Source organism: Anneissia japonica, unplaced genomic scaffold, assembly GCF_011630105.1.
Source record: "Anneissia japonica isolate Jap-2015-1 unplaced genomic scaffold, ASM1163010v1 scaffold288288_len553704_cov182, whole genome shotgun sequence".
In the NCBI taxonomy this organism is placed as follows: domain Eukaryota; kingdom Metazoa; phylum Echinodermata; class Crinoidea; order Comatulida; family Comatulidae; genus Anneissia; species Anneissia japonica.
Window position 1 is genome coordinate 39,766 of NW_022702993.1, and position 11,635 is coordinate 51,400.

Genomic DNA, 11,635 nt, shown 5'->3' on the forward strand with positions numbered 1-11,635 from the left:
TAATTAATTTTTTTGTGTGTAGCACTCTGTTTATATAATTATATAATTAAATAATTGTGAAAACAGAGCTCGAATAAACGAAAAGTGATGTGAGTATCGTATCGGGAATAGCCTATCAAATTAAAAAAAAAGTTCCTTATCAACTGTTTGAAAATGTGCCCCTGGCGGCGGGAATTAAAATGTGATTTCTTGCTGTCAAGGTGAGTGCCATATATATTTACCACAAGGAACCCCTGGTATATCGCAGATACAACCCAACCGGGACACTTCTTCAAACAAATGATATACTGTTGCCAAAGAATACACTAGAAGTCATACATGTATTATAATGTAGTAACATATAGAATCAGTGTTTTTTGTTTTGATTGCAAAAGATTTTTTTTCACTGTTTTATAATTTTTCCTTTTAATTCTTCTCCGGTTTTTGCTTTTAATGTAAAGCGCATAGAGGTTAATATCATTATTAAATCCTCGCTGTGAACAGCAATAAATGACGCGGCGATTGATGACTGAGCTCACGATCAAAGGGGTACCCCACCCTCTGACTCTGAGAATGGGGGCCGCCGGCCCTGTGGCTTTCTGGGACTATGGGGCCTTTTTTCGGTCCCGATTTAGATGTGTTTTTTAATCATTTTTGTCATTGTATGTTCTTGACGACGAAATAAATGATATGATATCAGTGGTGGATCTAGTAGGAATTTTAAATAGAAGGAGGCCAGATAGAGACTTTCACGATGGAGATTCTATACCACCTCAGCCCCACCATAGTGGGGCTGAGGTAAGAAATTTTATGATTATTATGGCTGAAAATGTCACTCACAGACATTTGAAAATAATTTTCTTTTTATTTCCATTTAAAACAAATTTTGACAAATTTATAGGGCCCCTTTAATCCTTTCATGGATATAATATGATATATGTCCTACAGTCGATGTCAGAGAGATATTATACTGTTATGTATAAACATCGTATGGGTCAGGATACTAGATCGAGGACCCTATAGGTAAGGGCCGCACTTCGGGGCCCCAAGGAGTCGGGGGCCCTGTGGACCGCCGCACGAGAGCGTGTTACGCCACTACTCTGACTAAGCTTCCCCTTCCAAAAAATACGGATAAATAATTTTTACTCTAATACAGATAAATCATAAAAAAAAGACGAATAAGATTCTCCAATTTGAGAGAAGAGAAGAATACCTTAATTCAATACTGTATTATGTTTGCATGAACGGGTTTTAGCGCAGCAGTTGTGATTTACTTTCTTCTTCACATTGAGGCCTCGGGTTAATAAATCCTCGCTGTGGATTTCGCTGGCAAGACTCGACATTTTAATGGCAAGGAGTGTCGATTACAAAATGTGCTGATGTAATTATTGCATGCAGCAAACTATATAATTTCTCTCCCCAGCCCAGGCTTCGTTCCAATAACTGGGGTATAATGTGGAAAAGCGCTCTGAGCTCTATATGAAAAAGTATACTAATCATTATATCATTTATTATAATAAACGTGTTTGATCCAATCACCGGGGGTGATAAAGCGATTAGAAGTTTAACATACATTATTATAAGTCTATGCCTAACATATTGATCACATAATTATCATGCGTTTTTGCGATACTATATTAGTGGGCTTACGCACTTACCAAGTAATCGGTTGTGAATGACTCATCTTTTGGTAGAACTTTCACCTACAAAAGTAACAAAAAACATATAAAGATAAGGATTTGTTATTACTTTTAATTAAAGAGAAGGCACAGTAATGATGTTGAATAGTTCTTGCGCAAAAATGTGGCATACGATCAGGATAAGAATATTGGTTTAAATGTGTGTGACGTCACATCCAAACTCTCAGATTTTTAGCAAAATAATTTAATCAATTACAAATGCTAAGATCAGACTATTAACGTTGCAACCTATCATAGTGAATTCATTAAAATAAACATGCAGTACCATCTATCATTAGGAGGAAAGAAAAAAAAAACTTAAAGTGTTACTAGAGTAAGAAATTGGTACGGTATGAACGTTGAGGGACAAACATTAATGCACACATTCAAATAATGGTTTAGCCGGAAAAAAATAAATAGGTAAAGTGTGGTATGTAAATAAGGTAAGAAAGCACGAACATCGAATAGACCTTGGGCTTATGAGATGACCAGATATCATATTTCAAATGATGGCTATATAAAATAATAATAATAATAATAATAATAATAATAATAATAAAAAAAAATTTATTGACAAAAAGGATCGACGTTTCGTGTCCATCATGGACGCATTCTCAAGATCAAGTGAACAAAAATAAATATAAGATAGTAAACCAAGTGTAGGTTTACTATCTTATATTTATTTTTGTTCACTTGATCTTGAGAATGCGTCCATGATGGACACGAAACGTCGATCCTTTTTGTCAATAAATTTTGTGTTAAAGTTATATGGTAAACGTCTGTTGATTCTATACACATCTAGATGTGTATAAGAGACAGATCTAGCATTGTACGTATCTTATACACATCTAGATGTACAACAACAACAACAACAACAATAGCATTGTTAAACTGACTGACCTGTGCTGGTAAACCAGTGATTTTTTGTTCAAATACATATTCCAACCTCTTCATTTCGAGTTCTTTCTTTCTCTGAGTGCACTCTGAATCATTTTGAGGGAGACAGGTATCGTATCTTGACCACCTTAAAATGTTAGGAGAAAAATCGATAAAATATTATGTATTTAGGCCTAGGCCATTAAATCTAAATCGCCGCATGATGATATTAAAACACTACCGTATATACCGTATAAAGTATATACCGAACGTGCACCACTGCACAACTAATGCAGGTCTATCTATGTTCGTTTCCTGACAGTACATAACGTATATATATATATATATATCGCCGTAACGAGTACACCAATGCTTATGAATAGGAAACTATATATTTATATTTATTCTTAATGTACAACACTTGATGGAATTTCCTATTTGAAAAAAAAAGAAGAAAAAAACAACAAAAGTTCACAAAGACAATCTAGAAAAACACAGAAATCCTATTATTATTTGACATTAAGATCAGATTAAATCCTTGCTTAGTAGTCAGTTTAAAAGAATCTATAGTTTTCTTGACTCCAATCAGAGAGGAGTGATTATTTTCAATCATTTCTATGTGTATAAAATAAGCATGATCAATCCTTTGTCCTTTAACTATCTGGGCTCTATAACTATAGTGTAAATATCAAAACGAAAGGCCTAAGCCAAATCCACTTTTGATGGAAATAATCCCGAAAGAGAGATGAACGGATTGGTTGACCTTCACTTGCGATTAGATAATTACAATTTCTAAAAACCAAAAAAAAAAAAAAAAACATCTTGAAAGAATTATCATCACAAGTCAAGAAAGGGTAGTGTTCCTAAGAAAATGTTTAATGCGAATCTAGGACTTAATCATTAGAGATTGTAAGCCATGATAAGGAAGATGGGCACGCTCCTGCCGTGGATTAGAGCTTCTAGACGTCTATTTTTCACGTAAATTAGGTTCTCGTGGTTCATAAATATGGAATCGATGTGCCTTGCAATCCCACCACAGGCCCCTCTGGGTTCAATTCCAGTCAGTTTTTGCGGAATTTGTTCTCACGCCCAAAATAACTCCACTCCCTAAACCTCATATTGAGATTATTTGTGTAAAGAGTCGTATTTGCTTGTTTGTCAAAAGGCATTTTCACCTACAAGTAGGACAGGGATATTATTCGCTATTGACAATCCTTGGTGCATGTGCTGTGTTTCTAAATAAATACAGTAAATAAAATTTAAAACTGAATATCAATGACAGGATTTTTTTCTGCAAAATGAGGAAGGCCACGTAATACAAATAACACAGGTTGACAAATGTGAGCCTTCAATAGTAATTTCCCAATTATATCTTCAACAATGTGTAATTTCACTACCGAGCTGGAAAAAGTTGTGAGAAGCCTACACGAAAAGTATTAATTAATCGCCTTGTATACATCTTAATTAACTGTGTTTTATTGCTCTTAAACAATTTTTTAACTTCTTTTACTCGTGTATCTTGTTTTTAAACTTGCAATTAAGGTCAAAATGAATGAATGTATGAATGAATAGTAATTTTAACTCTGTTACTCTATGATACGGATAACTTATGGTGGACAACACGCAAATTTACGGTAGAATGTTCAATATCTAAAATTAACATTTAGTATTTAAGTATATAGAAGGAGGCATATAATTAGCAGAAAATGTATCCGAAGAAGTTTGTTTTTATTGCCAACCTTCTTCGGGCATATTGGTTACAGCATGGTCACAGTAATTGGTGAAATAGCCTCGAAATTGGAAACTAGGCCTTTATTTTCTTTTAATCACAGAATAATAAACTAAGTTAAAGAAGCGGTAATATAAACAAAACTCTGAATTTCTAAAGGATGTAGTTTGAAGAGAATTAGAAATAGGCCTGTCAGGAAAAAATTGGTCCGGGGCCAAAATCGGTCGGCCGAACCGACTTTGGCTTTAAAATTACCTGTAGTCCACATAAACCAAAATTGGTCCGGTATCTATTTAGTAGTTATAACCGGCACTTTTTTAGCGATTTGTTTTTTTATCAAGTAGGCCCCTGATGATAAATATTTCATCTCTTATTATATATATTTTTTCATCCGTTGTGTGTGCAATTGAGTATACAGGTACAAAAATTAGTATGTTGTTTTCGCTCTTCGCTCCCACTCTTTAGTGTAAAAGTTAGAAAAAGAAGTTAAAAGAATATGATCGTAAATCGGATTGGTCTGCTTTACTTTATTTTTTACTTTGTTTTGTTTTAGCTGTGTGCTCGCTTAACGCCACGACGAAATACATGAGCAATCATCATTTCATAGAAATTACTGACCCCTTTATTTTCATGTAATAAAACAACTATAATTAATAATAATAATAATAATAATAATAATAATAATAATAATAATAATAATAATAATAATAATAATAATAATGACAATAATGATAATAGTACCCCACACACAATAATATGGAATATTTAAAACGAATAAATCAGACTTGCGTTCCGGTGGATCGATTTTAGCGACCAAAAGTAGTCCGGCGGACCGACTTTGGCGGTCAAATTCTGTCCGCCGGACCTTTTTTGGCCCGGACCAATTTTTGCGTGACAGGTATTTTGGCGTGACAGGTCTATGACCCCCGTCACTGTCTTGCTTTTTGATTATTCAACTGATTATTTGCTGGTATAGTACCGGTACTAAGGTTTACAGATACCATTGGGATAAAACCTATGTTTTTCTCGCCTATAAATTTTATCACACTTTAATGCTGCAATGTGTTGGTCATCAGAGTCTACTTGAGTAAATGTTTTGAAGTTATCTTCATCTAATGGACATTGGAATGCGAGGACTCACTCAGAAAATATCGTGACTGGGGTCAGTGGCAGTAAATTGCATATCCTCCCCTCTCCCATATGGGTGTTTTGAAGAGTCTCTATAAAATAAACTATCGTATGCAATTCGTTTTACAGCGAGCAACGTCTGATTGTGGCTGGTAGGCTGTATGCGCTGCCTAATCTGTCGCCATAGATGTGTCTTATTGCCTAACACCGACACTGTCTCTGACAAGACTTTCTTCACTATCATAAAATATCAATTTTATTTAAAAGACTTGTGATTATTTTTAAAAAATTTGAATTAATTTGACAGGATTTTTGTCGATGGAATTTTAGTAGTGAGAGAGGCTGGGATGCTATTAAATTTTGTAGAAATGAAAATTTGTCAGAAAAATAAGAATATAACATCGAAGATTGGTAACAAAACATTAGTACTGTACATAGCATATTATAGGGTAGGCTAATACTGTTAATGAATATAATGGATTACACAGTGACAAGGCTCATTATGTCTGCGTTTCATACCGCTCCATACTCGGTGGTTGACTGTCGTCATCCACCGTACAAAGATTTACTTATGTAACTTTAGTGTATGTTTAATATTAATTTACATTATTATTATGGAAGGTAACATTCATTCTCACCTTTTCCTTACACCAGCTGTAATCCATCTGTTAATTGGGAATTCATATATGTCCTCCCTTACATTATCTCGAATTATGATCCATTCAACGCACCAATCGTGGTTGCCAATAATACGACGATCTCGCCATACTTCGATTTTCACTATTTCTCCAAAGTCTTTCAAATTTATTGGAAACATATCCTGCTGGCCCTCTTCGAAATCATCGCGAAACCTAGTGTCCAGTTTATAATCTTTGGATCGGTGTCCATCACTGTTAAACAAGGCAATATATATGTTAGCATCGGTGCTTGCTCCTCTTCTGTCCGAGGTTTTCACGAGTATTTGGTAATCGCCCTGCTTCGATGTTGTGTCCCCCATGCCTGGTTACGAATTTAATTTAGACAATAATTTCATCGATACTCAATGCTTGTGCGACCACTGTACACTCTGCCAGGGAGTTGACCGGACTGATAGCTTTATACCGGGAACCTATGGTTTGTCATTGAAACTTGATCCTGGCATTGATAGATGTGATGTAGACTTGCCACAAGTCTCTAATTTATTGATTTTTCCGTAATATTACATTTCGGAAAGCGCCACCAGCGTCAGTTTATGTCGGGAAACTTTTTGATGAAATTATTAATGGTAACAAAGATACTAGAAATACAAGATAGAGTTCTCCACACAAAAAAAGTGTTCCACCGCGTTCCACCGAAATGCATGGTGGGAATACAAAAAATGGGACGCCCCCTACAGCTGGATCTAAAAAAACTTGTGCCAAACTTTCGTTACCAAGTCGTCGCGTATTTTATTATCAATTCCCAACAAAGATACTAGATATATTAAACAAACTGGAATAGACACCCAGACAGTGACATCGGTGAATACATAACCTCCTTGGTGGCGATAGATCGTTGCTATTATCCAAATAATACACAAAACAATTAAAGCATAATCATGAATCAGTAAAGAATAAAACAACAATACAGCGCAGAATCGCATGGCCGGACGCACTCTTAGTGAAAAAGATTTCCTCCATTAGTGGAAAAGGAAGGGCGCGTGGCGTAACAGCTGGCTTACACTATTCCGCGGTCTAGTTCAGACACGAAAATTTGTATGCCGCTTACATAACGCTACTCTTATTCCGTGAGTCTGAACATACCCTTTGATGGTAACAACGGGTTCAGCCGAGGGGCGTGGCTTCGTATGTTGACGTCATGCAAAATGTCAGCTTTAGTTCGTCTTTCAGTTATAGTTCGTCCTCGACATAGAGTAGGCCCTGTCTTTTTTTTTTATCACACAGCATAGCAAAACACAGTAACGTCATGGTACAAGCAATGAAAGAAAAAGTAAGTTGTTCCTGTGTAATTTCTTTCCACAATTAGGATCCCTGGAACATTATCAATCTATGGGGTCTAGGCTACACTGAGTGAAATAATACATAAGCCTAGTTAGTCTTATTTTAGCGGTAGGGATTAGGCCGTAATCACAGAAAGAAATAAAAACTATTCAATGGCCTATACTACTAGTACTACAATACTGTACTTAGTCTGTGGATTTTCCAACCTAATCCCATGAACAAATTATCTTACGGAAGAGAAAATGGGCCTAATAAATTAAAATCACAACTTCTATTACAACATAGGCCTACCGGTAACTGCTGAAGTTAAGATTTTATTACATTTTTATTTAGCAACTACCGGAATGGATCCCAGAAAAAGTATACTATGGAACGCCATGAAAATAACGGATATAGAACGCCAATGGTGCCAAAATCGATTTATTTTTAAGCATTTTCACTGATTAAGACAAAGATTAGGGACTGGAACCCAGTCTAGATGTGATGCTACAGTCGCCTGAATTACCAGTACGTCACGTGATGCGACATCAATTGAGTGAAACTTTAATCCATAGATAAAATGGGCAGTCTTTCGTTTTGATTTACGTGTTTTAGAAAAGCTACAAGATTAATAATAATAATAATAATAATAATGATAATAATAGTGTAGTTTTATATAGCGCCATATCCATCTAACATAAGATGTTCAGGACGCTTGATATGTGGACTAGGAACTCGATCAATGACTTTCTTCGCCCCTAAGGGTCACCCTTCGTGGCTGTGCTACGGTACTAGCAACTCTCCTCGTCCACCACAGGGGCTGTCTGTGCCACACCGGGGTCCCCTACTCGTCTCGAAGGATGTACTGGGTTCCTTAGTGCACACGAATGTTGCGTCGCACTTTGTAATATTCGCCGCACTTTGTAATAACTGTCGCACTTTGTAATAAAGTCTGTCGCACTTTGTAATAACTGAGATGTCGCATTTGTAATAACTGTCTGTCGCACTTTGTAATAAAATGAGCTGTCGCACTTTATAATAAACTCTGTCGCACTTTGTAATAAAACGCGATCCATGTTATCAATAGATTTTTAATAAAATTCTCATTTTTCTCGGGGATCGAATTTGATATTTCACCCTGTTTCGTATTGTATCATCTTTACATCGATGGAACGGCTCCAACCCCAATGGACCGCGCCCAAAATCTAGTGGGATTGGAGGGTGTCGGGTCCAAATCCATAAGGGGTCCAATTTTATATTTCTCGTATATCGGATTGCCTAATTGTATGTCCGACGATGGGAATATGATCTAATTCTACTAGGCCCCCTGTCGGTCAGATCATCAATATGGTATGTCGGAGGGATCGGGTTCAAATCCCGAATGGGTTCAATTTCCCTTTTTTTATTATATCATCGTTATACCGATATATGGGATATGGCTCTAGTCCCACTTGACCCCATCCATTTGAGATTCAGAACCGTATGACGCAGGTCACGGGTTCAAAACCCAAAAGGTAGAATTTGATTTTCCTCTTATTTCTTACGAAGAAATACGAGAAGAAGGTTGTAGAGGCCCGTTCCGCAGCCTTTGTAGCTCACGTCGACCCAAATGATATATCAAGCAGTCAGACGCCACCCATCGAACCCGAAGCCAATAATTATCACGTCCGTCGATTTATACGCTCGATGGATAGCGGGTATCAGAGGAATCACCCACTTGATTCTTTTTGCTGTCAATTAAAAGATACTATCACCCACAACATCAATTTAAGACGTCTAAGAATGACAACATTACTTTGAATTACTCATTTAACCAAACCACTGAGTTATCAAATTTTTCAATAAAGTTCAAGATTTTTTTTTTTTTAAATTAATGATTTACAGACATTTTATTATAAATTCCTTAACTTGCTGCCAGATGTTTATGGGTTATGCGACGACATAGACACATTAAATTGAAAAATGTTTTCTTGGTTATAATCTTCAGCTGAAAGCCAAACACTGAAATTAACAAAACTAAAACTTTCAAGTTGTCATACCTGACGTACAAATGCTTTATAGTTTATTTTTAACATGAAACTATGATTAACGCACGCATTTCAAAAGTAAACTGACGCTCATGCCACACTTTAATTGCACTTACTGTAATTTGATTTTGTTTGTCCTCATTCGTATTAAGTAAAGTTTTCACGATCTGAAGAGATTATGCGACCCATCAAAATTTTTCCGCGAACCAAACATTGGGTCGTGACCCATAGGTTGCGGAACGGTGATGTAGAGGAAGTGGTGCGTGCATTCTGAAAAGCAACCCAGACGAATAGATTTCGGGCATGTCCTAACGGAATCTGACTAGAAGAAAGACACTGAAATGATTGTGTGACAGAGCAGGTATAGGTGGCTTTGCGGTCTCAGATAATGACTGGGATTAGGTATAACTTTGCAAATATTATTAGAGTCACAAAAGTTGTTCTAATAGTAGGCCAATCCATGCGATTTTCTGCACTTTATTGAATGACACTTTAAACTGTTCATAGGTACCAGTGCCTATATAATGTTTTTCACCAAGGAATGAACGTTCCCAGTCTGTCAATTCGGCAGCAATTTATATATATATATATAACTTATATATATATATATATATATATATAGACTTAGAGCTTTAAATAACAAAATTAAAAATATTTATTTTGAATTTAGTTTTAATATATTTAGAGTAGTACCATCTGAACACGGATGATTTAATGAGATGCTCAACCCTGGAAGACAGCTTAGTCCTCACATCTGACTGTAGGATCACAGTACGGTACTGTTAGTACTTAGAGCTTTGAGGTTTTCTTCATGACTAGACCACCACTGTCTAAAAACCCGTGGGTGGCAGCAGGATACATATAAATGCTTTTTGAACAAATATTTCTAAAATTTGGCCTATTTTCATGTGGACTGTTTGATACAGTAGAACCCCCTCCTTTGGAAAACCCTCATTAAGAGGACACTTTTTCGGGCACGAAATGAAAGAAAGAATATCTGTTAACAATCGGCCAACCACTATTCAGGGAACATTCCGGGTATTGACAAACTGCGAGTCAGCGAGGCATGCGATTCATGAAAGCCATCTACCCTCGTGACGAATTCAAGTGCAATTCATGCGAGGCAGGACGAAGTATAGCTGCAGTATTGTACCAAAAGTGCGAAGCACCTTAAAACACGCTAAAGCCGTAAAAGTGACAATGACAATTTTTAACATAAATTATGATGTTCATATGACCTTTTCATCGAGTAATACTATAAAATCAATCAAACCATTTCCTTCAATCAAAAAGTGACTTAATTCAACCCGGCCCCATCGGTATCCCTGGCAGAGTCTAATAATAGGACTTTTAGATTGTGTGGACGTGGACCTGGTTCACGTCGACTAGTCATGCGTGTCAACGTAGTCAACTATACCTGTTGACTACAAATGAAAACCTTTTAGATTTCAGTCGACATGTAGCGCGCTAGGCAACCTTACTTACTATCACCCACAACATCAATTTAAGACGTCTAAGAATGACAACATTACTTTGAATTACTCATTTAACCAAACCACTGAGTTATCAAATTTTTCAATAAAGTTCAAGATTTTTTTTTTTTTAAATTAATGATTTACAGACATTTTATTATAAATTCCTTAACTTGCTGCCAGATGTTTATGGGTTATGCGACGACATAGACACATTAAATTGAAAAATGTTATAATCTTCAGCTGAAAGCCAAACACTGAAATTAACAAAACTAAAACTTTCAAGTTGTCATACCTGACGTACAAATGCTTTATAGTTTATTTTTAACATGAAACTATGATTAACGCACGCATTTCAAAAGTAAACTGACGCTCATGCCACACTTTAATTGCACTTACTGTAATTTGATTTTGTTTGTCCTCATTCGTATTAAGTAAAGTTTTCACGATCTGAAGAGATTATGCGACCCATCAAAATTTTTCCGCGAACCAAACATTGGGTCGCGACCCACAGGTTGCGGAACGGTGATATAGAGGAAGTGGTGCGTGCATTCTGAAAAGCAACCCAGACGAATAGATTTCGGGCATGTCCTAAATGAGTCTGACTAGAAGAAAGACACTGAAATGATTGTGTGACAGAGCAGCAGGTATAGGTGGTGTTGCGGTCTCAGATAATGACTGGGATTAGGTATAACTTTGCAAATATTATTAGAGTCAAAAGTTGTTCTAATAGTAGGCCAATCCATGCGATTTTCTGCACTTTATTGAATGACACTTTAAACTGTTC

General features: G+C 36.2%; 1 protein-coding gene across 1 annotated transcript in view; it reads right to left on the reverse strand.

The window, feature by feature from the left end:
• The window catches only part of LOC117104188 (allene oxide synthase-lipoxygenase protein-like), a 22,866-nt gene extending 16,337 nt beyond the window's left edge, over positions 1 to 6,529 (reverse strand). The window contains exons 1-3 of the mRNA XM_033244886.1: positions 6,030 to 6,529; positions 2,559 to 2,682; positions 1,638 to 1,682 (exon numbers count right to left, since the gene is read on the reverse strand). Coding sequence (XP_033100777.1) covers positions 1,638 to 1,682; positions 2,559 to 2,682; positions 6,030 to 6,388 — 528 coding nt within the window. The 5' untranslated portion in view covers positions 6,389 to 6,529. The remainder of the gene's footprint in view (positions 1 to 1,637; positions 1,683 to 2,558; positions 2,683 to 6,029) is intronic.
• Between the last annotated feature and the right edge of the window lie 5,106 nt (positions 6,530 to 11,635).